This window comes from Teleopsis dalmanni, chromosome 2, assembly GCF_002237135.1.
Source record: "Teleopsis dalmanni isolate 2A chromosome 2, ASM223713v2, whole genome shotgun sequence".
NCBI lineage: Eukaryota > Metazoa > Arthropoda > Insecta > Diptera > Diopsidae > Teleopsis > Teleopsis dalmanni.
Window position 1 is genome coordinate 43,519,842 of NC_051847.1, and position 24,844 is coordinate 43,544,685.

Consider the following 24,844-nt stretch of genomic DNA (forward strand, 5'->3'; position numbering starts at 1 on the left):
AGTACATCTGCAAATGAGAAGAGTACATCGCGGCGCAGCTGCATTTTAGGATAATCTATAATGCCCCATTGGAGGTTAGCGCCTAGAAACCAAACTCTAGATCGCTGCAATTATTAATAACAAATAAATATAAAATATACTGTTATGTATAATTAATTATTAAATATTAAATAAATAATTCAAACAAAAAGATTTTATTACATATAATAATTAAATATATTGTATAGTAAATTTATAATTAATTAAAAAATATATTTAGAGAAATAATTTAAAAAATATATTATATAGAACAATTAAAATTCTGTTATAATTAATTCAAATATATTTTGAGTCACTATTATCTTATCTCGTTTTCCATTTTGGTAAATCTAAAGTAAATTTTTCACACGAGATTTACTTTTAGTACAGTTTTTATTGTCGATTGTTTAACCTCAGGCAAAATGTATAACACTTGAGATTAGTTTATAACACTCTAGATATTTTGCCAGAAGAATAAAATTATTCTGAAATTAACAGCTGTTTTATGTTATTTCACAATTGAGATTGTTAATCTCTGATTGTTGAGATTACCTTAAACATGTTCGATTGAGCCACAAAATTAAAGCAAAAAATAATAGATCGAGTGCAAATCTAGATATGTCAATCGGAAACGATATAAGTAATACTAGGTGTTTTGATAATTACCAGACTTCACAACAGGTGGCAACGTCAGAACAAAATCAATTATATATTGTACATCTGACAAGTTTTAAACGACAGTTGTAAAAGTTTTGATCTTATCAGATGTTTGGTTAGCTTTTTGCCAATAATGAAATACTGCACCTTGGTGATTTTTTATAAAATGAAAAAAATTGAAAATCGTTTAATAATAAAATTCTTCCATTTGAAGGGAATGAACAACGATGCAATCAAATTGGAAATGGATTTAGTTTATGGCAATCTTGCCCCATCTCTAACAACAATAAATTATTGGAAAACTGAATTTAAATGTGATCGTACGAGTGTTATTGATGAAGAGCGTACGGGTCATTCAAAAGTGGACACAACTGAAAAAAAGATTGAAAATTGTGTTGGATAATCCAAAAATTAAATTGCGTGAGATAGCAAAGATGACAAACATATCATATGAGCGTGTATCGAATATTTTATATGAATATTTGGGTATTAAGCTTTCGGCAAGATGGGTGCAGCATTTGATCTCAAACGAGAATGATTTCGTCATTCAAAACATTATTTAAAAATGTTTATACACAATCTAGCTGACTGTGAGTTTCGAGTAATGACAATTACTGAAACATAGATCCATTACTTCACAGCTGAGGGAAAACAATAAGCCAGAGAATGGGTAGAGCCCGGAGGTAGTGCCCCAAACGACCACGAACTCAACAATCGGCTGGAAAAATTTTGCCTTCCATATGTTGGGACTCAAGTGGAATAATTATCATAGACTATAATTTACATAGACTACGTAGACTATCATATATTTCAGGTAATAGTAGGTAATATAAATTTGTTATAGTTTAAAAAAAGGGTTAATATTCAATAGTACTATTTTCTGTTTTTATAAGTAGTAATATAAAACTACGAAACGGTATAATCTGAAGCAAAAATAATATATTCTATATACATATATGTAGAATGTATTATTTTTGAGTGAAGAGTGATCATTTCACGCATATAATTGAAGCTTGTGTAAAGAAGGAATAACAAACATCTGCACTGGACTTTAAGCACGAAAGCTAAGTTAGTCGCATTCGATGGTCGGTACGGAGTAATTGCGCTAATGAGAGTTGATAATTATTGAATAATTAATTTAAAAGATTGACTCGTTATTTATAAAATAAAATAGTCATTGCGTGTTTTAATAATAATGGACTTAAAATAATATTTAAATGCTTATTTTTAAAATGTATATTGAATGTATATGTATATTGAAGTCATTTAAGTATATTGTTTTCTAAGAATTTAATGAACTAATTAAAAGGAAAAAATTGTGGTGTTATATTTTTATTTAAATAAATATGTGAATATGTTAATAAAAATGAATAAAATTGTGTTAAAAATACGAATAAAGAAATTTTATTATATTAATATTCAAATAGTAAATTAATACATAAATACACATTCTATGATTTGAATAAAAACGGTAATAACATAAAAAAATGAATGAATGATGCTGTAATGACGTCACATAAACGCAATTGTAATGTCTTCTAGCAACAAAGAATATCAAAATAAATGCATTGTTTTTGTCTAATGTTGTCAACTTACAAGTACACAACATAGGCGTGTTGAAAATTTTGCCGTTAAAATGATAAAATGTGGGGAAAAAGTAATAGAGGAATATGTGTGATTTAGTAACTTTGATTTGAAAAAAAAAAATATAAGGTAAATTGTTGTTGCTGTGGTAAAAGCATTGAATTATTCTTACAACAACAACATTGTATACTAATAGAAATATTATTTTATACACAAAAAAAAATAAAGAAAATATATGTGAAATGGATGTGGTGTTTATAAATTTGTTAGTGTTTTGATGAAAGTATTAAATTGTGAATAAATTGAAAAATTATTTTTTTTTTATTTCTTATTTCTCCCTACTTTCTATATAGTCGACAGACTTATATATAGAAATACAACAACAACAGTTATGCATTTTATTCAACGTTTAATGAGGTGTTATTTGTCGGGCATTAATATAAACGGTAAGTCATTATTTATTTTATAAACTTCTTTATATTGTTTATTAATTAAATTAAAATAAAAAAATTATTTCAATTTATAAATTTCTTTAAATAAATATATATGTTTGTGTAAATATGAAACAATACAAAACATTCTTTTATACCACATAGCCATACATAATTCTTTTAAATGCTGTCCAAAAATATACTATATAATTTTTATATTCAAGATCTAGACTTGATGTTAGTCACAATAAAAAATAAAGGCTAAAATCTTCATTAATTATATGTTTCACCAAAGTTCATAATCCATAATCTATGTTTTAATATCTTTTCTAAACATTATACGAAAATAAATCGTTTAAACAGATAAATTTCACTTCCGTAAGTTTATCCATGATACAGAAGGCACTCGATTATCTTAATCAAGTTCATTTATGGCTTAAAAGTGCTGCGAGCTCTCTTATGACATTTTCGATTGAGAGATCTACATTTGCTCTATAGATCAATTTTTGTTTCAATTTTACATGTTACAAAAGTTGGCACTCGATTATCTTGATCAATTTCATTTGTGGTTTAAAAGTGCTGCGAGCTCTCTTATGACATTTTCGATTGAGAGATCTACATTTGTTCTATATATCACTTTTTGTTTCAGTTTATCCATGATACAGAAACTGACACTCGATTATCTTAATCAAGTTCATTTGAGGCTTAAATGTGCTGCGATCTCTCTTATGACATTTTCGATTGAGAGATCTACATTTGCTCTATAGATCACTTTTTGTTTCAGTGTATCCATGATACAGAAAAAAATATTGATATTTATAATTGGTCATCTACACAACTGACTTTGGCAACATTTTTATGTTTGAGTGCAAGTATACCATATATTACTTTCAAATTTTGTCAGCAAAAATTTCTAATGTATAATTAAAAAGTAAGGTTTTATGCAAAAATTTTGCTAAAAAAACAAGCCAATGTGGATGCAAAATTATGTGTAGAAATAAACACATATTTTTAGAGTCCATGATGATGCTAAATAACCAAAGATTTATTTTTTATTATTAAACACAAATATTGCAAACATCAAATTTATTCTAAGTATCAAATAAGACAGAACAATCTTTAAAGCCTGTTCACACTAGTCACGCTTTCAACGCACGCTTTATGTGTTTTTTAGTGTTATATGTGACTTTAGGCATGTTTTTCTGGGATTTTTCATCTGTAATACTAGCTTTTAAAATGGTTCATAATAGACAACAATATCGTCAATCGTTGCGATTCACGATTGCTTGATTGCGATTTTAAGTAGATTAGTTCTTATGAGTATATTCAGTCTTATGTACAATATCTAGTGAATATATCAATATTATAGTAAATATTTAATAGAAACTATGTATATATTTATGTTAAATTTTTGGAAATAATTTTAAAAAACTTTTTTACTTACATACGACTGTACGAAAAAATTGGAATCATCGCAATTCGAAAGGCATCTACAATCGATTTTATATTTTTCCGATTTAAGTGAAATTATATCACCTAAAAATTAATATATTCTATTCATTAGCCGGTTTCTTGATTCCTTTGTATGATGTATATATTGTAAGAGTATTACTTATTTAACTTACTTTTAATGTCAGACAAGCACGCTATACCTTTCAGACCGCATACTGGCAATATTCGTCCGTTTCTTACTGAATAAAAAAAAATTTTTTTTTGTAATTTAATATCTATAAAATGAAAAAAATATGATGATTTTGACGATATCTTCACTTCTTATAATTATTATAATTAATTTTAAATAGTGTCAATACAGTAGATTTTAATATTAAAAAATAAACAATTAGGCCTCAGAAAGAAGTACTATTCGAATACTTCGTTAAAAACTGCAATTATAATGGGGGGTAACGGAGAGAACGGTTGCACTTATCAATTAACATTGAATATTTTCTATACATATACATCAGATAAAAAACCAGAAACACTTTAATTTGTAGATTTTTAAAACATCTTGGTAACTATTTGAGGATATTTCTGATATTTATTACATATGACGAAATAGATATGCTGATATATTATGATATGTTAAAACAATGTTTTATATGGATCAACTTTGAAACAAATAATTGAATATAATTAATTTTGTGTTGTGGAGAGGAGATTGACAAATACTTAACGTATAGTCATGTGTCGTTGCAGTAGTGAACAGTAATCGACTTGGAGAACTGAAAAGAATCATCCCGATAGTCGGACCTATTTTATATTAGAATTATCAAAATAAAATTTTTAGACAGGATCTCCAGAACTTTTTTTCATTTTTATTTCAACTTTGGAGCACATTTTCGACTATTTTTCTCATTTTTCTCAGTTTTCTGCTTGTGTCTATATTTTTCCAATGACGTTTTCGAGAGTGATGAGTCATATTTCTTCTTATTTTGTTTTACATCTTTTCATTTTTCGCATTTAAAGAAAGTCTGCTCAGCATCGTTCTCGTTGGTTCTGCAATATATAGAACTGGGTATTATTGTTTATCTCACACTGTATAGATATTTCCAAAAGTATCCATAAACATATAGTCCCTCTATTACATGATTGTTTATTTTTCCAAAGCCACTTTCAATCTCTGATTTCTCAACTAAATGATATTATTACAAATGCTTTTAAAAAATATATATTCTAATGCTGTTTAATCAAGAAACCAATTAAAGAAATCCAATAAAATTTTTTACATATATATTGCGCAATTACACTTACACCGATTGCGGTAAAAATGTGGTACACAACCACAAATTTTCATTGAAAAAAACATTCGGCATTCAGCTAAACAGAGTCCAAAACTATAGATGGGGGCCGATAACATGTCTTCAGCTTCGTATTGATAACGACATTTACGTTGTTTTGTTGTAAATCTACATAATTATATGGATTATAGTTTAAATATTTCTAAGCTACTAAATGTTATCGATATATATCTTAATGACTTACGCACGAGCCTCTTCTGCAGTGTAAATTTCTAAAGCTATTAACTCAACTGTGGTATAATCACTTTCTGGAAATGTGTAGCGTTGCTTAGATATATTTGGTATATCACCTGCCGAATGAAAGTAAACATCATATGCTGTTGAGAGATTTATGATTTGTGCATAGATTTCGCCATCTAAAGGATGTACTGTAACGCGATCACCGTGTTCAAGTAAATTCCACATATTTTTTTTCCAATATCTGTTAAAAAGAAAAATCATGCAAAATGAATATATTTTACTGGGGCTGTAAATATATATTCTTGAGGATTTGGGATATTCTTTAACCTTTGAATTAGTTTTCAAAGTAAATCCCTGGTTTATATAAGTCTCTATACACGTCCATGATATATATATATATATATAAATATATATGCATATTATATAGATAAGCTATTCAACTTACTCAAATGAATTGTAACGCGCTACTAGAGAATTAACTGAATGACATATACCAAACTCCGTTAATGTTTCGTAGATAAACATTTTAACTGCGGCGCCGCTACTCAATTCCGGTTCAAAACTCCATTTAAGTTCGTACAATAACTCCAAATATTTTTCACTAGCAATACCGAATGTCTTGTTTAATGGTAAAGTTTCAATATTATCATAAGAGAGACTTGCAAGTTTTTCAATAAAAATGCGGAAATCGTCCTTGTCCTCCTCGGTTTCAAAACTTTCAGGATGCAATCTAAGACAAAAATATTACATATCATAAGTACATAAAAATATTTTAGTTCAACAGTATGTATGTAAAGATGTACTTGTGAATAAGTGCAAGTTGAAATTGAATGGGAATTATTTAAAAATGTTTCTTAATAACTAAGAAACTAAGTTTTTATAACTAAAACTATAAATTTTAAATGTTTAATTAAATAAGACAAATCACAAACAGTGTTGGTACGATTTTGACTTTCCGGGAATGCCCATTTTGATCAAACTTCATCACAAGACTCGAAGTAAAATATTTTTATATTAAAAATACCGAGAATTATTAGACTTACCATTTGGTACATTTACTTGTTATAAATCAATATTTGTTTATATTTATTTATTTGTGAATTAACACTGAAACTACTAAGTCTTTCGTCCTTTGGTTTATATAATATTTTTTTAGTATAATTAATATAAAAAGATTACAAAATTAGACCTCAGTATTTCAATAAGTAAGCCATGTCGGTACATTAGAACACATTGTTGAATCGTCGTACTCGAGAAGTCTGAGTTTCCCGAATACGATGAATTTTGTACCTATCCCGAAAGTTTTATTTCTGTTATTTTTAACGATAAGATTGATCTTTTCTTGTTTACTTGCCTTCTTGGAAGTATAGTACATAAAACACCCTTAGGCGGAGAATTATTATCAGTCAACTATAATACTCTCAACAAGGGCTTGTTCGGTCAAAAGTTTTATATTAATTTGTTAATATTATTTAAGTAAAAATAATGACCTGTTGTGGTATCACAGATAAGAATGTGGACTTTGCTTGTCCGAGGAGTAGAACAGATTCGTCTCACCTCTTAAATAAAAGAGATCCAACCTATCGATCTATAATCTTTGCTATGACCTTTATTTCGAGGATAACATCTTTGTAAAGTTAGTGAAAAAGGGGCCCTAAAGATACTAAATTTTCTTCTAGTCAAACTTGGGTTCCGGCACATAAAATGAAATATAGTTTGCACCTTACAGCCACTACAAATCAGTACCGATACCGATCCGTTGAGTATGTTATGCTTTAGTTGAAGTAATTGACTGGTACGTTTCTAGTTTAAAGGATTTAAATTGTTTTATATAACGATAGAAAAATGGTCGTTTTAGAAAAATCGTTAATCCAATAGATATGTTCGCTCACAGTATTTGAGTATTGGATTTAAATAATTTTTTATTTATGATTTGTTATTGGAAAATATCAAATACTGTCTATTAATGCTAATAATTAATGCCATTTCCTAAAAGTTTCCTAAAAATTACTGATTGAATTCAATTTACAAACAGCTGCTTGATAGCATTTTGTTAATGAGGAAGATGTAGCACTTTGCTGGTAATTTTCTACTCCTTGAGATTGTGCTAATCTACTATCCACTATATGTGCTTACTATGCTGATCCCGTTCCTGACCCAGGGTCCTGTTAAGATCCTATTATTTGTTATTAACACTAAAATAGATATATCTCTTTACATATACGGTTTAAAGATATTACTGTGAATATGTAATATGTTTCTTATAATATGATTGTTATAAATGCACTACTGATTTTTTACTTCAGAATTATATTCCAATATTTGTACTTACTCTATATATTCTTCCACTTTAAGTTCATCGATACGCTTATGTGGACAAACTGTAAGCGATGGAAAACTGGTATTCCAAACCAATTTATTCCGATCCATTGATATGACCATTGGGGAGGTTTGAAAGCGCTCCCAAGTACGTTTGCTCAGTGACATGATACTGAATAGTGCAACACATATAAAGGCAAACCACAGCATCCTAAAATAAAATTAAAAATTAAAAAAAAAAAAAAAATTTGAATAATTCGTATTAAAAAAAACTTTCATCGCGATAAAATGCTCCAAAAATATGTAATTTTTTGATATACGCTAATTTGCACATAAAAATTTATTGCTTGGAAATTTTTTCTTCCACATAATAATAAAAATATTAAGAGGATATGGAATGGAAAAAATAAAAATCCAAGTTATACATTTTTTATGCACTTATAAAAGAAAAAATTATTACAAGAGAAATAAAGAAGTCACTGAACAAAAAATGTGTGAATCCTTTACGAGTAATCCATTATTTTTATTTCAGTGTTACCAACACTCATAAATACGCACGAAAGGATGAGCCAAAAGCTTAGCTTCGATATTCAAGGGAGAATGCGACAAAATACAACTTACAACATTTTTTAAGTAAATTTGTTCAAATTTAAAAATACTGTTACAAAAATATCTGCTAGTGATGTAGAATTTAGAATTTGATATTTAAAATATTTCTATATCCCTTCATTCATCTCATTTTCTTCGTCATCAATCTCGACTATTCCACTATATGTAAAATCTCATCTGCCTCATCTGCCTCATCTGCCTCATCTGCCTCATCTGCCTTTTTTTCATCTGCAATTTGTGATAAAATTAATTGTGATCTAATTTTCAGTTCCAAATAAGAAGCTTAAACCTCAAATGGTTCAGTGAAGATTTGTATCGTTCGGAGTTCTCAGTTAGAAATTCGATCCGCTGAACCCAAACATCCATTTGTTATCAACTTTATGGAAGTGGTTCAAATTACTATCATATTTGATCTTTAGCCTTTTATAGATGTTGCTACTGCTCAGTTGTGATTTCACGCATAGATTTCATTGCACTATAAAGGACGTCTTGAGCTGTAGCACTTTTTTAAATAAATGCTTTTTTAAATTTACTTTCAACTTATTTGATTTTATTAAGTTATAGGTAGTAGCTTACAAGTCTGGAACTTAATTCAAACTCTTTGTTACATTGTGACCGAAAAGCTTTCGGAAATTCTCATTTAAAATTCGCGCGCTGTATATTTTCCGATATTTTAAGTTTATGTAGTTTGGCAGCACTGTCCTTAATTACTATGCCAAAAATGAGCGCGATCTGTCAGACAGTTCGTTTACGGCAGCTGTTGAAACCAGTTCACCTCAGTAGGGCGTTGCGAAAAAAACAATGGAAAAAAATATTGGACAAAGAGTTTGCATCAAATTTTGTGTTTCGAACGAAATTTCGTGTGCAGAATCGTTGCGAATGCTACAAAAGGCTTATGGGGAATCAGTTTTATCGAAAACTCAAGTTTATGAGTGGTACAAAGCCTTTCAGGACGGTCGTACGACCGTCGAAGACATTTCGCAACGCACTACTGAGGGGAACTGGTTTCAACAGCTGCCGTAAACGAACTGTCTGACAGATCGCGCTCATTTTTGGCATAGTAATTAAGGACAGTGCTGCCAAACTACATAAACTTAAAATATCGAAAAATATACAGCGCGCGAATTTTAAATGAGAATTTCCGAAAACTTTTCAGTCTTAATGTATAGTCGGTTTGTTAGAATAACTTCATATATTCTGTCAAAGACTCAAGGTTATTTTAGTGGATCTGGGAATTTGTATCACATATAAACTATATAAACACAGATAGTTGGTTTTCACATCCTTTGAATATATGGTGTGAATATGTAAGCAAACATATTCAAACTAAAGACATTATAAGAAGGCCTAAAATTATTCACAAAAACTGATAGGCTTGCCAACACTGCGTTATCGATTCTCAGAATGCTTGCAGGCTCCTCTGGGAGGTATGCAGATCTGAGGTTAATTTTTGCTTAATCTGAAGGCATAGAGAGGGGTTATGAAGAAATCTCGCAGTCAATAGAGAGAAAAGTGCTCAAGAGCACTGAATCAACTAGTATCAACATAATAATAAGAAGGCCTTTGTAATAATTACTCCTTTGTCCAAATTGTAAGTATTCGGTTCACATTCGATGTACTTAAAATGTACTAAAAGTTGAATATATTCCACAAATTTTCAGACATAAATAAAATTTGTATATTTAAAAACTACGATATCCAAAAATGCATAGCGAATTTCCTCGACTGTGTGAGACAAGTAAATTTCCATTTTGACGCCACGATGCCTCATAAACCTTCTGAATGTGGAATCCCTAACTTTTCGTATCATTTCCGCATTTTTAAATTTTTTTCATACATTAACACTGTTTGTTTCGCAAAAAAAAAATGTAAATATGAGTTTCAACTGAAATCCATGAAGCCAAAACGATTTTTAAATAGATTTTTCGTACCAATTCCAGTATTCAATTGGTGTCGATGGTATGAAGATAAAATGCTCCAAACTTTATTCTCGTAAAGGAAAAGCCAAAAAATGTATCAAAAAAGTTTTTATTCATAAATGTAAAAAAAATTTTTAGTAAAAATTTAAGAAGTTTTTTTAAAATTATATGTCATACGTGGATGTATATAAGAAGTTGCTTTAGTTGTAGACTCTATGAATTATCACATTTCGGACTATTTCGGTTTTAATTAAATTGAACTACAAAAAACGATTTGTAAGTTACTATTTCTAATGGTTTGTTTTTAGCTGGCAATACTTATATAAGTTTTCTAGAGTATTCGTAGCATTTTTGATCAGTGTACTTTTATTATCAGATAATTATAGATTTATATAGAGGAAAAAAGGATTGGTCAAAGTTATAAATGTAAAAATTATGTAAAGAAACTGAATTTTCTGTACAATAACTAGGATGACATATTAGTAGTATTCCATTTCGATTCCTTTTTTCTGTTTGCCGCTTCTATTTTTGAAAGTAGGACTATTGACTACTAATATCTACAATACTTTATGGTATCGAAAATCAGAGTTGGTTCCAAAAACTGTGTTAGTAATATAAATCTATATGTGTATATATTGATGTTTTCTTAAAAGGTGTAGACATTTGAATTAAAATAGAATACATAAAAATAAATGAAGTCTCTTCTTTTCAAACGGGTGATAAGTTTTTGGAAAAATATGTGAGAAATTCTTTTGGACAAACGGACACTACATTAACGGCTTACAAACTATATACAGGTGTACCAATTTATCGTCACTTTTTAATTATTTGAAACGGATACTTATGAATAGTGATTATCATGACTGATTTGTACATGTAGATGATCAATTTCAAGTCCCGGTTGATTTAATTACATATGTCATCGATTAACCTCTGAGGAACTCTATATAAGAGTATATGTCTTTCACCATTTTTCAATTATTTTAGGTTGATTTTAACAAATACTGGTTCTAATGGTTGATTTGTCTACATAGCTCATCCATGTCCAGTACTCCTCCAGAAAGTACCTCCAATATCTGTCGCTAGATAGTATGACGACCCCTTTTTTGAATTCATTATGTGATTTTATTATTTTTTTTTTTTGTGGTGAGGATGTGAAATGGTGTGTTTGACTCCTTAACGTTAATATGTAGTATATGGACTAAAACACCCATTCTTCTGCGAGACTTAATTCCTCTTGGATCCGATTTCGCATTACTTCAAGAAGGGTACCTTTTAAGTTGGCATTTCAAGTCATGCTTTTGTGATTATCGATTTGTACAGACCTCTACTTTTTCACCGCATTTTCTCGGTGTTTGCACAATTTTTTGCCTAGTTTCTGATAAGGCTAATTATTCATTATGTTATATTTTAATTAATAGAATATATTATAGTAGTGGTTATCTTAGAAGTTTTACATTTGGAACCATTTTGTTGATATCAAATTCTTTCTATATAATATTCACATTTTTTGCAATTAATAAGTTATTCAACATGAATAGTGACGGTCACAATTGCAGTTTTGATGTTTTTGAAGAAGCATAGCTCGCCAATATCGACAAGACACAAACCGCATATCATAGTAGTGTACGTGTTTTTTTTTATATAGCAAAATATTGGATCTTAGTTTATACGCAATGCAAAATCTTCCAAAAAAGAGTTTGAAGAAATTGTATATCGCTTGAAGTTCTAACAGTGCGACGAAGATATTTATAAAATTAGGCAGATAAAGCTTGCCCATGGAAGATTTATTATTACCCAAGTTGCTGAGAAAATAGTAATGTTATATAGTTTATGGGAATTGAGTTTTAAAAAAGTTTGGGTTGTATGACTAAATCTCAATGTCTTTTTTTCCTAAACTCAAACAAAAAAAAAAGTAAATTCAAATAAACAGATGTTTTGCAACAATATAATATTATATTTCGCATAATGTCAAAGGAAAGTGCTTTGAAGGGTTTAGAATAAACATCGAATATAACATAAATTCATTACAGAAAATGTAAATCTTCTCAGAACTCTTTCATGACAACCTTCTGTTACCCATTTATATGTTTTAAAAGGACTATGTATGACGTATTGTAATCTTTAGGCAGCTATGAGAATTCATATCATAAATGCGTTGTACTGGTATATACCATATTTGTTGGTACTATACTACTATAAACTTATACTGTATACTATACCGATACTAAATACTGGTACCGAAAATTGAAGTTTTTCTTGCTTTCTTCTTTGCTGTGACTTCTCTCTTCAGGTTGACAAACTAATCTATAGGTCCGAGATTTTTTATAATCGGTGTAGAATTGCTCTTATTTGATGTATTCGTTTAAACAATATTTAATTACCTTTTGTATTTATGCTTCAATTATTTGCAGTTATGTTCACTCTACTCTCATGTAATGAAGAAGTAAGTCTAAATTGAATGTGTTGAATAAAGGTTTTATGCTCAGATTATTTTTACTAATTTTCTTAATTATGGAATTACCAAATAGTTTCAAAATGATTTATGTTTACATATAATAGTTAAATTCAAATTACATATAATCCCTGTTACAGATTAAGCCACATATAAAAAGTAACCCTTTAACCAATCACTTTACTCATGCACATTCGTATAATGAATTCTTCAGTGATACTTAGTATCTCAGTCCCTTTTCATTTACATAAAATCAGTAAATCCAAAAGCTTCTTGTAATGTTAAGCCAAACAAATTCCATACTTGAATAAAGCAAGAGCATTTAATAAAAGTTTTGTACAACTTAAATTAGTAAACAAAATCTAAAACTAAACAACGACTTTCCTTTGAAGCATATGTGAAGGTATTATGGGGACTTGTGGAAGATGGCAGGGCAGAATATGCGGCTGAGCCAGTTGTTAAGGTTGGCAATGGTAACGTACGCATTTGGAGCACTCGTTTTTTTCCCGTATGTTTCATGCATAAAATTACACACGAAATATCTGAAAGCATTTTTATTTGTCGGTAATAAATCCTTAAAACTGACATGACATGACAAACAGGATTACATGCGCAAGGATTAAATGCCAACGCTTCGGTTGGAATACTCGGAAAAGTACGAGTTCAGTAAATAAAAATGGACCAGCATGAAATTGTTTAGCGTACGGGATAATTAGTGGATAACATTTCAGTACAAAGTGCTGAAAGTGGGTGCAAGGCACACGGACTGTGGAGTGGTCGTTCAATGATTGCTGGGTTTGTTGTCCGGTTGTAAGCAGTTAAACTACAATATTTCGGGGGATTTATGCTAGGATTTTATCTGGCATTTGAAATGGTTGCACGTTTTAGTTGCAGTTTTTTTTTTATTATATTTCAAACATTTTTGTATATATTTTTTGTGTTGGCTTTATGAGAACAATAGGGTTTGGTTTATTTATTTTGAAATGTTAAATTTTGAAACCAAAGGGATTTAATCAGTTTTCGATATAATAAAGAAAACATAGTGGCTATTTTTAAAAAATTATAAATAATTAAAAATATAATAAAAAATATAAATAAAATTAAAAATAATTTGCTGATTATTTTTGTAGCTAATTTAATATTAACAACAATAAAAACTATTCATTTTAAATGTGAATTGGTCGGTAAGCTTATAATCTTTCTAGGTTTGCTATGATCAGTATAAAAGATACAACAGCGATATTTCTAAAATTGATTCAATGATTGAAGATATTTTTTTATGTATTGTGGAGTTTTATGGATGAAATTTTATTACTAAACATTTAAAGGGATACATTATTTTTAACAAATATTCCTATTCAATTTGGATAAGGAATATTACACTGCTACCTAAGATATTTATTATGCCACTTAGTCGGATTGGATTGTTTCTCCAAGTCTAATTTAAAGCCAACCTTTTCTAGCCCTAAATCCCTGTGCTTCCAGAAACACCCTCCTAGGTATTTCTTTCGCTATGCGTCAGTGCCGGGCATTCTACTAGCACACAGTATGCGATTTCTTTCTCTTCTCTACAGTTTCTGCAGTCTGAGTTGAGTGGATGTACAGTGTCCGGTTACTATTGCCGTAATAGGTCTTAAGTTATTCTTTGTTAGTTTTATGCAATCCTTGAAACGTTTTAGGGTTTTAGTGTCTAAAAACACTTAATATTGTGATAGTCTTGGTAATCCTTTCAAATATTGAATTTTAATAGGTCTACTGTTTCAGAAGATACTAAATTTTGATTACCTAATTTTAATTCTACCTTACTGTGCGTCTGTTGAAGATCCTTCAGGATATCAGTGCAAACTTTTTCATTGGCTTACTTTCATCGAAAAATGTATTTTTACGAAGAGATAAAGGTGCATAAAACTAAATGATCAAATATGATTACTAATACATGTAACAAGTTCTAGGAGTTCTATTATAACAGTCTTGTTTGTAATTTATCAATGGTATATTATTTTAACCGGTTTTTTAGTTTCCGAAATAGAAACAAGCGATTAAGATCCGGTGATTAAGATGGAGTAATAGTTTTGTTTTTGCAACAAAAAACACTAAATTCACATATGAAAATTCTGTCCATAAGGTTTTTTGCGTTAAGTCGTGTGGCACCAGTCACTTTTCATCATCAGTCACCAAGCACTTCGGTGGGAGCCCTGGGTTAATTTTGTTGCGTTTCAGCAGCAATTCACATATGAAAATTCTGTCTATAAGGTTTTTTGGGTTAAGTCGTGTGGCATCTATACATCGAGCTTCCTTATCTGTCCAGCTTTATTTAAATCGTTGTAAAAGTGTAATGGTTTCTTGTGCAGATTTAAGCTCATAGAAAATCGAAGACACTGAACGAGGGAGCAATGAAACGAAATCTCATCTTTCTAATGACATCTGGCGTATATTAATCAGACTTATACAACGTGGGATTCAGATTTATTTCTTTTTTACAACTAATCATAAATGACGAAGTAGAAGAACAGAGAAAATTCAGTTTCATCGTAAATATATATTAATATAACCGGTATTAATCGCAAAATACATCTATTTCAAACTAAATTTGAAGCTATAGATAGAATCAATATTCTAAACTATATAAGAATTATTAGGAAAATAAGAATATTTATAAATATTTTACTGCTTGAATAAAGCATTTTATTGTCTCATTGTCTTAATAGTGCACATATACAAAATTGTTTTTAATATTATTAATGGTTTTAAAGTATTTTTCATCTCATAATAATACAATAATATTACAATTTCGATGTTATTTAGAATACTATAACTTATACACCGAATATATTGAAAGGGATTAAGGTGTATAATCAAGGTTCTTAAATTCTGGAACTAATCAATTAGTTTATTTGTTTAAGTATTGCATAATTTTGAAGTAGTATTAGTATAATTTTCATTTTATCTATATAAATAAAATGAGTTAAGCTAATATTAAGAAACTTAAGAACCTAACTTTATGCATTATATCGTATTAAAAACCTTATTTCATTAAAATCATTCTGGGTTAGGCGTTAAATTGCTCTGTCAATTTTTTATTGTTTATTTTCATGATATTATTAAATTATTGAAGTTAGATTTAACTAGCAGGATTTGTATACTGCGGTGGATACTTTCTAATGAATCATGGGGCGCAAATAATTGTTTCCACTCAGTATTTTTTTGGTTGAGTTTCTTGAAGAAATTTCCATGTTATATTCATAATGTTGTTATACCTAGTGTAACATAGAGGTTTCAAGCTTCAGTTGTTGTATTTTGGCTATAATGTGCTTGCTTCAAGTTAGTCACTTGTGGTGGTGATTGTTTAGATATGTGACATAAATCATCCGCTTTGGTAGTATTTAATTTTTTAGTCAATTTTTTTAAGATTTAAATGTTGAAGAAATGCACTTGCAACAGTAATAGTATGTTATGGTGCCATAAGACCACAACACCTTCTGTTTTGAGCTTTATTAAACGAGCTATTTCCCGGTGGTGTAACATTCCATATTGTGGTATACAATCACAGTAGCCTGTATTCAATGGTTGGGATAAAATAATAGTTTAATATTTAATCAAAAAACACACAAAATCAGTGATTTCTGAGTATTATCATAATGCGAACTCAATGGTTTCTTCATAAATATAAACGTAGTTATCGGAATGTTTCAAGTAAACCAACTTATCTAATTATCTCACTTTGGTGATGTGAACTGGTCAACAATATCATACGATTTGTTGCCACTAGACTTTTTTGTGAGTTTTTGCAATGGAATATTTAAAATATTTGCAAATGAATACTCTTCAGCAATGGTAAAACTATAGCCAGCTATATACTGATATAACTAGTCATAGCCAGTATCTAATTATCATAAATTAACTTATGCTGTTATCAATTAATAAATCTGATGTGACTTTTTCAATCGAAATTTACTTTAAGTTCATTTTTCATTTTCGCTTGATAAATCTCGAGCGAAATGTATAGATTAATTTATAGCACTTCAGATGTTTCGCCAGAGTAGCAAGATCACTTTGAAATTAATAGCTGTTTTATATGATTTTACATATTATATAGAGTATGATTTTTTTGATACGATATGATATGTATTTCGGTATAATATAAATGCCTACCATCATTAATATAAAAATGTTAAATTACTCTAAAAACGTTCAATTGGGCAACAAAGTTTGACAGATTGAGGGTAGTTAACTATAGATTGAATCCATATAGAAAATGCTATTAGAAGCATTAGAAGTAGTCTAAGATGCCCCATGGAAAAGATTGTATATAATATCTTACAGTATTATATACACAACATTTTGAAATAAAATATGGTTAATCCGATATTTTCAATTATTTTATTGTTTTCCACTATAAGTAATAAATTTATTGCAAAATATTTCGTTGTCAACTAATTATGTTAAATAAATGTTTGTTTTAATTTCTTCAAAAGCCTTTGTGCGTGAAAATACTTAATTATTAAAAACTTTGTCTAAGTAAATTATGACAAATAGTTTCAGGTTTAATTAAACATGAAGCAATACCTTTGATTAAGTTTGTTTCTTCAAAGGCGATTTATTTTGAGCAAAATAAATAAGCTTAGAAGCGGAATAAATTGTGTCCTTTTAATACAAAATTGGGGAACAAAGAAATCATGACAGCAAACATGCAAACCAAATAAATAACCAAAAATAAAGAAGGAAACATATATGCCAAATAAACTGTGGTCATCTGGCAGGTCCAATTTATGAAATTGGTGTGGTAAGTACAAATATTTTTACTCTCTGAACGCACACATAAATTCTTTATATTTCTGTGGAATTGTACGTAACGTTTGTATCTACAACAAAGCGTATATAGGTTACGTTATTTACACTGTGAGATTCCACAAAAATGCACATATTTTTTTATCTTTATTTGTTTTCAAGATATGACATTTCGTAAATATTGCCAAATGAATTATGCACGCTCTATAAGCTTTCAAATATTTTCGGGAAGTATATTTATAACACCTTGCTTTACTTAAGGTTTATTTAGAACACCATGTATGTATATTTTCTTTGTCCAATTGTCCTTTATTTTATGTGATTATGTTCATATCCTTATTAGCTTTTACCAAATATTTTATTGAACACATGTGTAGTGGACCACTACTAGTGGTAAATGGCAGTGGACTTAGTATTGTTATACTTTGAATATCTCATAGATATTAGTTAAAATGTTTTTCATATTATTTTAAGAGAAATATTTATTGAATTGTTATTTTTTAAATAGAAATTAATTATGGTAACAACATAGAGTACATTATAGAAGCTTAAATATTAAAAAAAAAGTTATAATAAAAATTTTTTTAATCAATTTAATTATTAATAATTAATTTAATAATCAATAATTAATTTGATAATTAATAAGTTTTTAATCATGGTAACATCATAGACTACAGTACTAAAAAAATTAATTATAAATAAATTATTTAATTAATTTAATTATTAATAATTAATTCAATAATTAATAATTAATTTAATAATTAATAAATAAATTAATAATTAATTTAATAAATTTAAATATTTACAAAAAATCATAATAAGAAATTATTTAATTAATTTAATAATTAATAATAAATTTAATAATTAATAGTTAATTTATTAATTAATGAATATTCGATCATGGCAACAACTTAGAGTAGAGTACTGAAGCTAAAATATTTTAAAAAAATATTATAATAAAAAATTATTTAATTAATTTAATAATTAAAAATTAATTTAACAAGTAGTAATTAATTTAATAAATTATAATTATTTAATCAAAGTTAAATAATTAAAAAAAAATATTTAATTACAATTTCCATAAATTCTGGCGTACAATTTGTTATAACTAGCTCTGCTGTAGCTAACAGTACAGAACTTTAGAACTTTTAGACTAGTCAGAAATAGTTATCTAAAAAGTTTTCTCAGTTCTTTAAATACTATTATTTCATTATCATTTGCTTTAATTCATCATATAAGCAGAATCTAAATCTGTTGGGAGCAGTAATTTTCAGACATCACCCGAAAATTTCATAGCAACTAGACTTGCCTCGCTACAAATGCTATATACTTATGCTATAATATACTTTCTAAGACTTCGGGTGACTATATAATACATATGACACACAAAATGGATGGAAAAGCACTATAGAGTCTTCAAAGTTTTACCAAAATATTGATCACAGCTAAAAAATTTTTCACAAACCAAGGTTTTGAATCAATATTTACATAACAGGTGAAACTAGATTTTATTAATTTCTGGCTTTATAAAAGAAACCAATAAAATCAAAGGTAGTGTTCGACTATTAAAAATGTTTACTAGTAGTGTCAACATTTATTAATACAACTTCTTGAATATTTGTTGGTAAATTTTTGGTAATAGAAATTACTTCTGAATAGTATATAGTACTCTTTTACTAGCTAAAAGAAATTGCTAGAGTATAATTACTACAATATTGCCAGGTATGGAGTAAAACTCATGAAAAGACCTAAGCCTGTGAGACGATAACTACCAACTTTGATTAATTTATTCCATGAAATATAATTATCACTCTCTGACAAAAAATTACTACCTAATTGTATTTAGTACTGAATAACTAATTGAAAGAAGTACATGTGTAGAATAGAATTACTGAATTATTGTAACCCATGGAGTAATACACCTTACAAGACCTAAGCCTGTGGCATGATAGCATCCAATTCTGACAGATTTATTGCATTTTCTGTTTAGTTGCAAATATCTATACTCCATTCGCTATTCTTAAATCCATCTGCTGTGTCGTCATCTTCTTGTTTTTTCTTTGATAATTTGTGGGTAATAGTTTTATTCTGTGGTTTGTTATTCTGCATTCTTATAATATGACCAGCCGATTTTAATCATTGCTTAGTCATATTTATATGCTACATATATTAAATGATACATTTTTTAGTTGTGTCTTGTTCTGCATATACTATTATATTCTTACCTCAACATTTTATGGTTTATAAATTCATTTTAATATTCTAATGTAACACAACAAGTGAATTTGTTAATGAATTTTCACAGCAAATTAACAAAACTTCAAAGTGGAACATAATTCTGACTCATGAACATTGACTCTGAGCTTTAAATTTGGCAGGGTACTTGCAGTCTCAAAAAATTATTTGCAAATAAAAGACACAATATTAAATATAAGAAATAATTCCAAGACCTCTGGTAATAGGTTTTTGGTAATATTCAAAAAAGCCAAAAATTAAATTAAATAAAATAATACAAAAAAAAAAAAAAAAAAGAATTTTTGTTGTTGGAGTTCACTATTTTTTAAGACCTCTCTTAAAACTTTTTATATAATATTTCTTTTCAAACATTTACTTTATTATTGGAGCTTTTCCTTCTATAAATATATAGGTTTTCTACTCTTAATTATTTATTTTCCTTAAATTTTGTTTAGCTAAAAAGATAATATTTATTTCATATTCAAGCTATGATATGATTAGTAGCGCATTTATCTGTAAATCTGACTTTCAATCAGTCAACAGTCTTTCAATCTGTCAACATAATATCAATAAAACATGTCTCGACGCTTTATGTTTCCTTTATATTATTTTATTAATATATTAAATGAATCAATGATATCTTAATGGATCAATGTTATGGAAACGAACAATCCTTTAATGAATTGCATTTTATTTTATACATGACTTTTTGTTGTATTTGAATTAAAAATTTAATAGATATATTTGTATGCGCAAATCTATAAGTAAAACTACATTATAGTAGATATACTGAATATATTTATATATCATATAAATTGTTTTTTACACAAATAATTTATCCCAATGCATTGCCGCCAAAGCAATTTGTTAATTGCAAATATGAAAATATTTAAAAAAAAACAAATTTAATTTATCAAAATATTTTCAAAAAATTTAATATTAATTTCGGTTTTGCAGATACATCCGCCAAAGTAAATAACTTAAAAAATAAAAATGATATAAGCAAAATATACATAAATGTAAAAAGTTGTTTTTCATTATGCAAAATACTTATTTGCATAAAGTCGAGTGGGATTTGGGTTAATATGTTAAAAGTTTTGCCAAAAAGGACGAAAAAGCAAAAATATCATCAGGATAAAATTTACAAAAATAAAAAAAGAAATATAAATGAAAAATAGAAAATCTGTGTACAAAAGTACGGAAAATCTGTCTCTGTGGCTTATGATAACCCTAACTTAATTGGTAGTTGATATGGAAACGGCACCTACGCACCGTGTACTTTGCTGCATTCAAGTTAATAGGTTTATTGCGGCCATTCCTGCCAACGAATCCACTTGCATCCATGCATCCGTGCATGTTGTTACGATATAATCTCCAAGCAAGTTTTTGTTTTCGTATAAAAATGTAAAAGAAAAATATTTTAAAAGTTTAATTATTTTATGTGAAATTGGAGACTCCTAATTAGGAGAAGGAAGCAGAGTGAAAGCACAATAATTGCGCTGCTTTTTACTTCCTAGAAGAGTATTTTGAGTAGTCCATAAAGACCTCGGGTTTTAGTGTTGATGCAATTATATATATAAATATTATTTTTATTTTTAACAAAGTTATTAAAGTTCAAAAATAAATTTTAATGAAAATAATTATGAATAATTAAAAATTAAAAATTTTTAATTACATATATACTTTTCTGATCTCTTATGTATGTTATTGGGTTCAGTATGAATTTCTTCCACTAACCGAAGTTTTGACAATAAATATTATCAAGGTTCTACTCACCATTTATGTAAAGCTATTCGCAAAAGGACACCGAATTAAGGACAAACAGTTTTTGGTCTTTGTATTACAATAGTACCTATAAACCTATCATATGCACCAAATTTTGGATCGTATGACTTTTGGCTATACGTTAAGTTCAATAAAGCGCTCCTAGATACTCTTGGAATTGAAGAGATAATAAAAACGTAATCCCTTCGCACTTTAAAAGCCATTCCATAAATCGACTTAACTAATTGGTAAAAGGTTATTATGCAGGATTGATAAAAATTGTTCAAAAATTCTAGTTATATCATTTCACAACCATGACTTCTGGTATGACTTCTGGTTTTACGTTAAGTTCAAGAACGCGGTCCTGGCTACTGTTTCGTAATATGATTGAAGAGACAAAAATTTCTTAGCAATTTAAAAGCCATTCCATAAATCAAGTAAACTAATTGGTAAAAGTTATTGTCCAGAATTGGTAAAAGCCTTGTTGTAAGAGTATTATATCGATAGGGGATCACTTTAAAGGTGATAATATAGATTTGGAAGAATAAATAAAGATTTTAAAAATTTTAAACTGTTCTAGCTTATTTTTTAATCACTGCTTTAAAAGCACTCGGAATAAACTATATACTCGTATAACTCAAATGGTGTAATATTTGTAAATAATTTGTTTATTTTAAAATAATTTTCTTTAGAAGCAATAAACCCTCAGCTAATCTTTTTACCCTTTTAAAAGGGTACTCTTCCAATAAAGCTCTATGTTTTGGATGGGTACTTTTCCAATAAAGCTCTATGTTATGTATGGGTGCTTTTCCAATAAAGAAGCTCTGTCTATGTTATGTATGGGTGCTTTTCCAATAAAGCTCTATGTTATGTATGGGTACTTTTCCAATAAAGCTCTATGTTATGTATGGGTACTTTTCCAATAAAGCTCTATGTTATGTATGGGTACTTTCCCAATAAATTTCAGTGAGTTTCAGTGAGTTCAAGCGTGATCTTCGTTTTCTCCACAACTGAAAAGAATTTTGTGAAGGTCGTCCCAAAGCGGTTGTTGTTGATAGGAATCATAAGAATTTCTAATAATTTGATAATCACTCAAAAGAAGGCATGTGTTAATTGGTGCAAGGAATGCTGAAGTGGTTTAAAACACGTCTACTACATCGTGACAGGTGACAAATCATTAATCTGCATTTATGATCTCAAAACAAAACAGAAATCCACTGTTTGGATTAAGAAGAATCTGACAAAAGTTCAACGCGGATTGAACAAATCCAAGCAAATGATCGCATATTTTTTTTTCAGAAAAATCAGTCATGTCGCAGCTGTACCAGAATGAATATCAGAATGATATAGAATGATCAATTTTGTGTATCACTCAAACCATTTGTTTAAATCTGGATGTTTTCAGAAAATTGAGAAAACCTAATCGTCGAAGAAAAATCATCCTCCATCTGAGTACTAATGTACTCACAGACATCAGCATCAAAGAAAAAGAGAAAAGAGTTTATGAGCACTCAAAATAGATGGGTAACCCACCTTATAGTCGCGACTTGGCACTGAATGACTTCTTCTTGTTCCCAAATAAGAGCGTTTTTCTACGTCGAAAAGGCCGTTGAGACATTTGAAATGCTACTTTTTGGAGATACTTTTTTGGAGATCAGAGTGGTAAAACAAAACTATTTTTACTGATTAAGCACTGTGCTTTCATTGATAGGCGTTAGACTTAAAAGGCAGTCCAAGTATTCCTAAAGTAAATATTTAATTGGTATCAAATGTTGTCAATTTGCATATACCTTCTGCTCAAAAAGTATCTGGATTTTGAAAAGTATCCGGATTAGACCTTTTTCAAAAATGGTACAAATTTGCTATCTGTCAATTAGTTTGTTTACAGCAGCTGTTAATGTGAGACTACCTCAAGTGCATTTATCGATTTTTACTATGGAAAATTCTTGTTGTACGCAATTTTTTTGACCAAACACGGCACCACTGTCATCGCTCAGGCACCATATTCGCCAGAACTGGCGCCGTGCGACTTTTTCCTGTTCCCGAAACTCAAATTGCCCCTTCGTGGTAAGCGTATGAAAGATTGGGTTAAGCGTTGGCATATGTGTATCGCTTCAGAAGGAGCATGTCGTATTTTGAAGAAGATAAAATAAATTTGGAATAAAATTTAAATTTGTGTATTTAATTTACAAAATCTGGGTAGTTTTTGAGCAGAAGGTATATCAGTTGACCCGAAATGGGTAAACTATATGAAGAATTCGAATTGAATTGAATATACTCGTAACATAATACATGTTCGCGTTTTAGTTTTACTGGTTTTAAAATATTTCAAATCTAAATATATTGTTTATCTAGAACGAGGTCTATATGTACAACTTCAACAATAAAGCAAAAAATAAGCACCGCCAAGTGAAATGGAAATGTTTAATTATTGAAAATGTGGCATAAAAGTGCAAGTACATTGGCTTACGGTATGAAGTTTATACGTACTAACCTTTCAATGAAATTTAATCCAATTTTTGCCAAATAAATGAAGCCATGTATGGATGAATCATGCAAAAATTCAATAATGAACGCTTTGCCTTTTTCATAGAAGCTTGTTGTGGAAACAGCGGTTAAAGCGTTTTCATCATGTGATTCCGTTGATTTTGTCGGTTGCTGCCATTGACGTGGTCGACGTATGCGTCGTATGCTGTGCTGTATGCGTGAGCCGATTGTCTTTAGCATACCATCATTGATGCCGCCACTGTTCCTATCATCAGATGTTTTCTCGTATGGTGTCACTTGTATCACAGCTGCAGTTGCATGATTAAGCCGTTTCGCTGCACCGGGTAGTAATATTTTTTTGTAATTTTGCTTTTGCAGTGCGTATGAGTATTGCGGTGGCGGTGGTTCCGTTAAAGTACTGGGCTTGTTGCTGTTCGCTAGTGATAATGAATTGTATTGTTGTGGACCTAACAAGGATGCAGTGGAAGCTGTCAGTGATCCAGATGTAACGGATTCATCGCTTGATTGAATGTAGCTGTTTTGAAGCTTATATTCATTGTAGTCATTGTTGTCCCAGATGCTTCGACGTGCACGTACCAT

The 24,844-nt window shown here is 29.1% G+C and overlaps 1 protein-coding gene across 1 annotated transcript in view; it reads right to left on the reverse strand.

Moving 5' to 3' along the window:
- Positions 1–24,844, reverse strand: part of LOC119674410 — a 26,349-nt gene extending 1,505 nt beyond the window's left edge. Inside the window, exons 1-8 of the mRNA XM_038085548.1 lie at positions 24,252–24,844; positions 8,001–8,198; positions 6,114–6,398; positions 5,673–5,909; positions 5,442–5,596; positions 4,316–4,381; positions 4,135–4,226; positions 6–104 (exon numbers count right to left, since the gene is read on the reverse strand). Of these exons, the coding sequence (XP_037941476.1) occupies positions 6–104; positions 4,135–4,226; positions 4,316–4,381; positions 5,442–5,596; positions 5,673–5,909; positions 6,114–6,398; positions 8,001–8,198; positions 24,252–24,844 (1,725 nt within the window). The remainder of the gene's footprint in view (positions 1–5; positions 105–4,134; positions 4,227–4,315; positions 4,382–5,441; positions 5,597–5,672; positions 5,910–6,113; positions 6,399–8,000; positions 8,199–24,251) is intronic.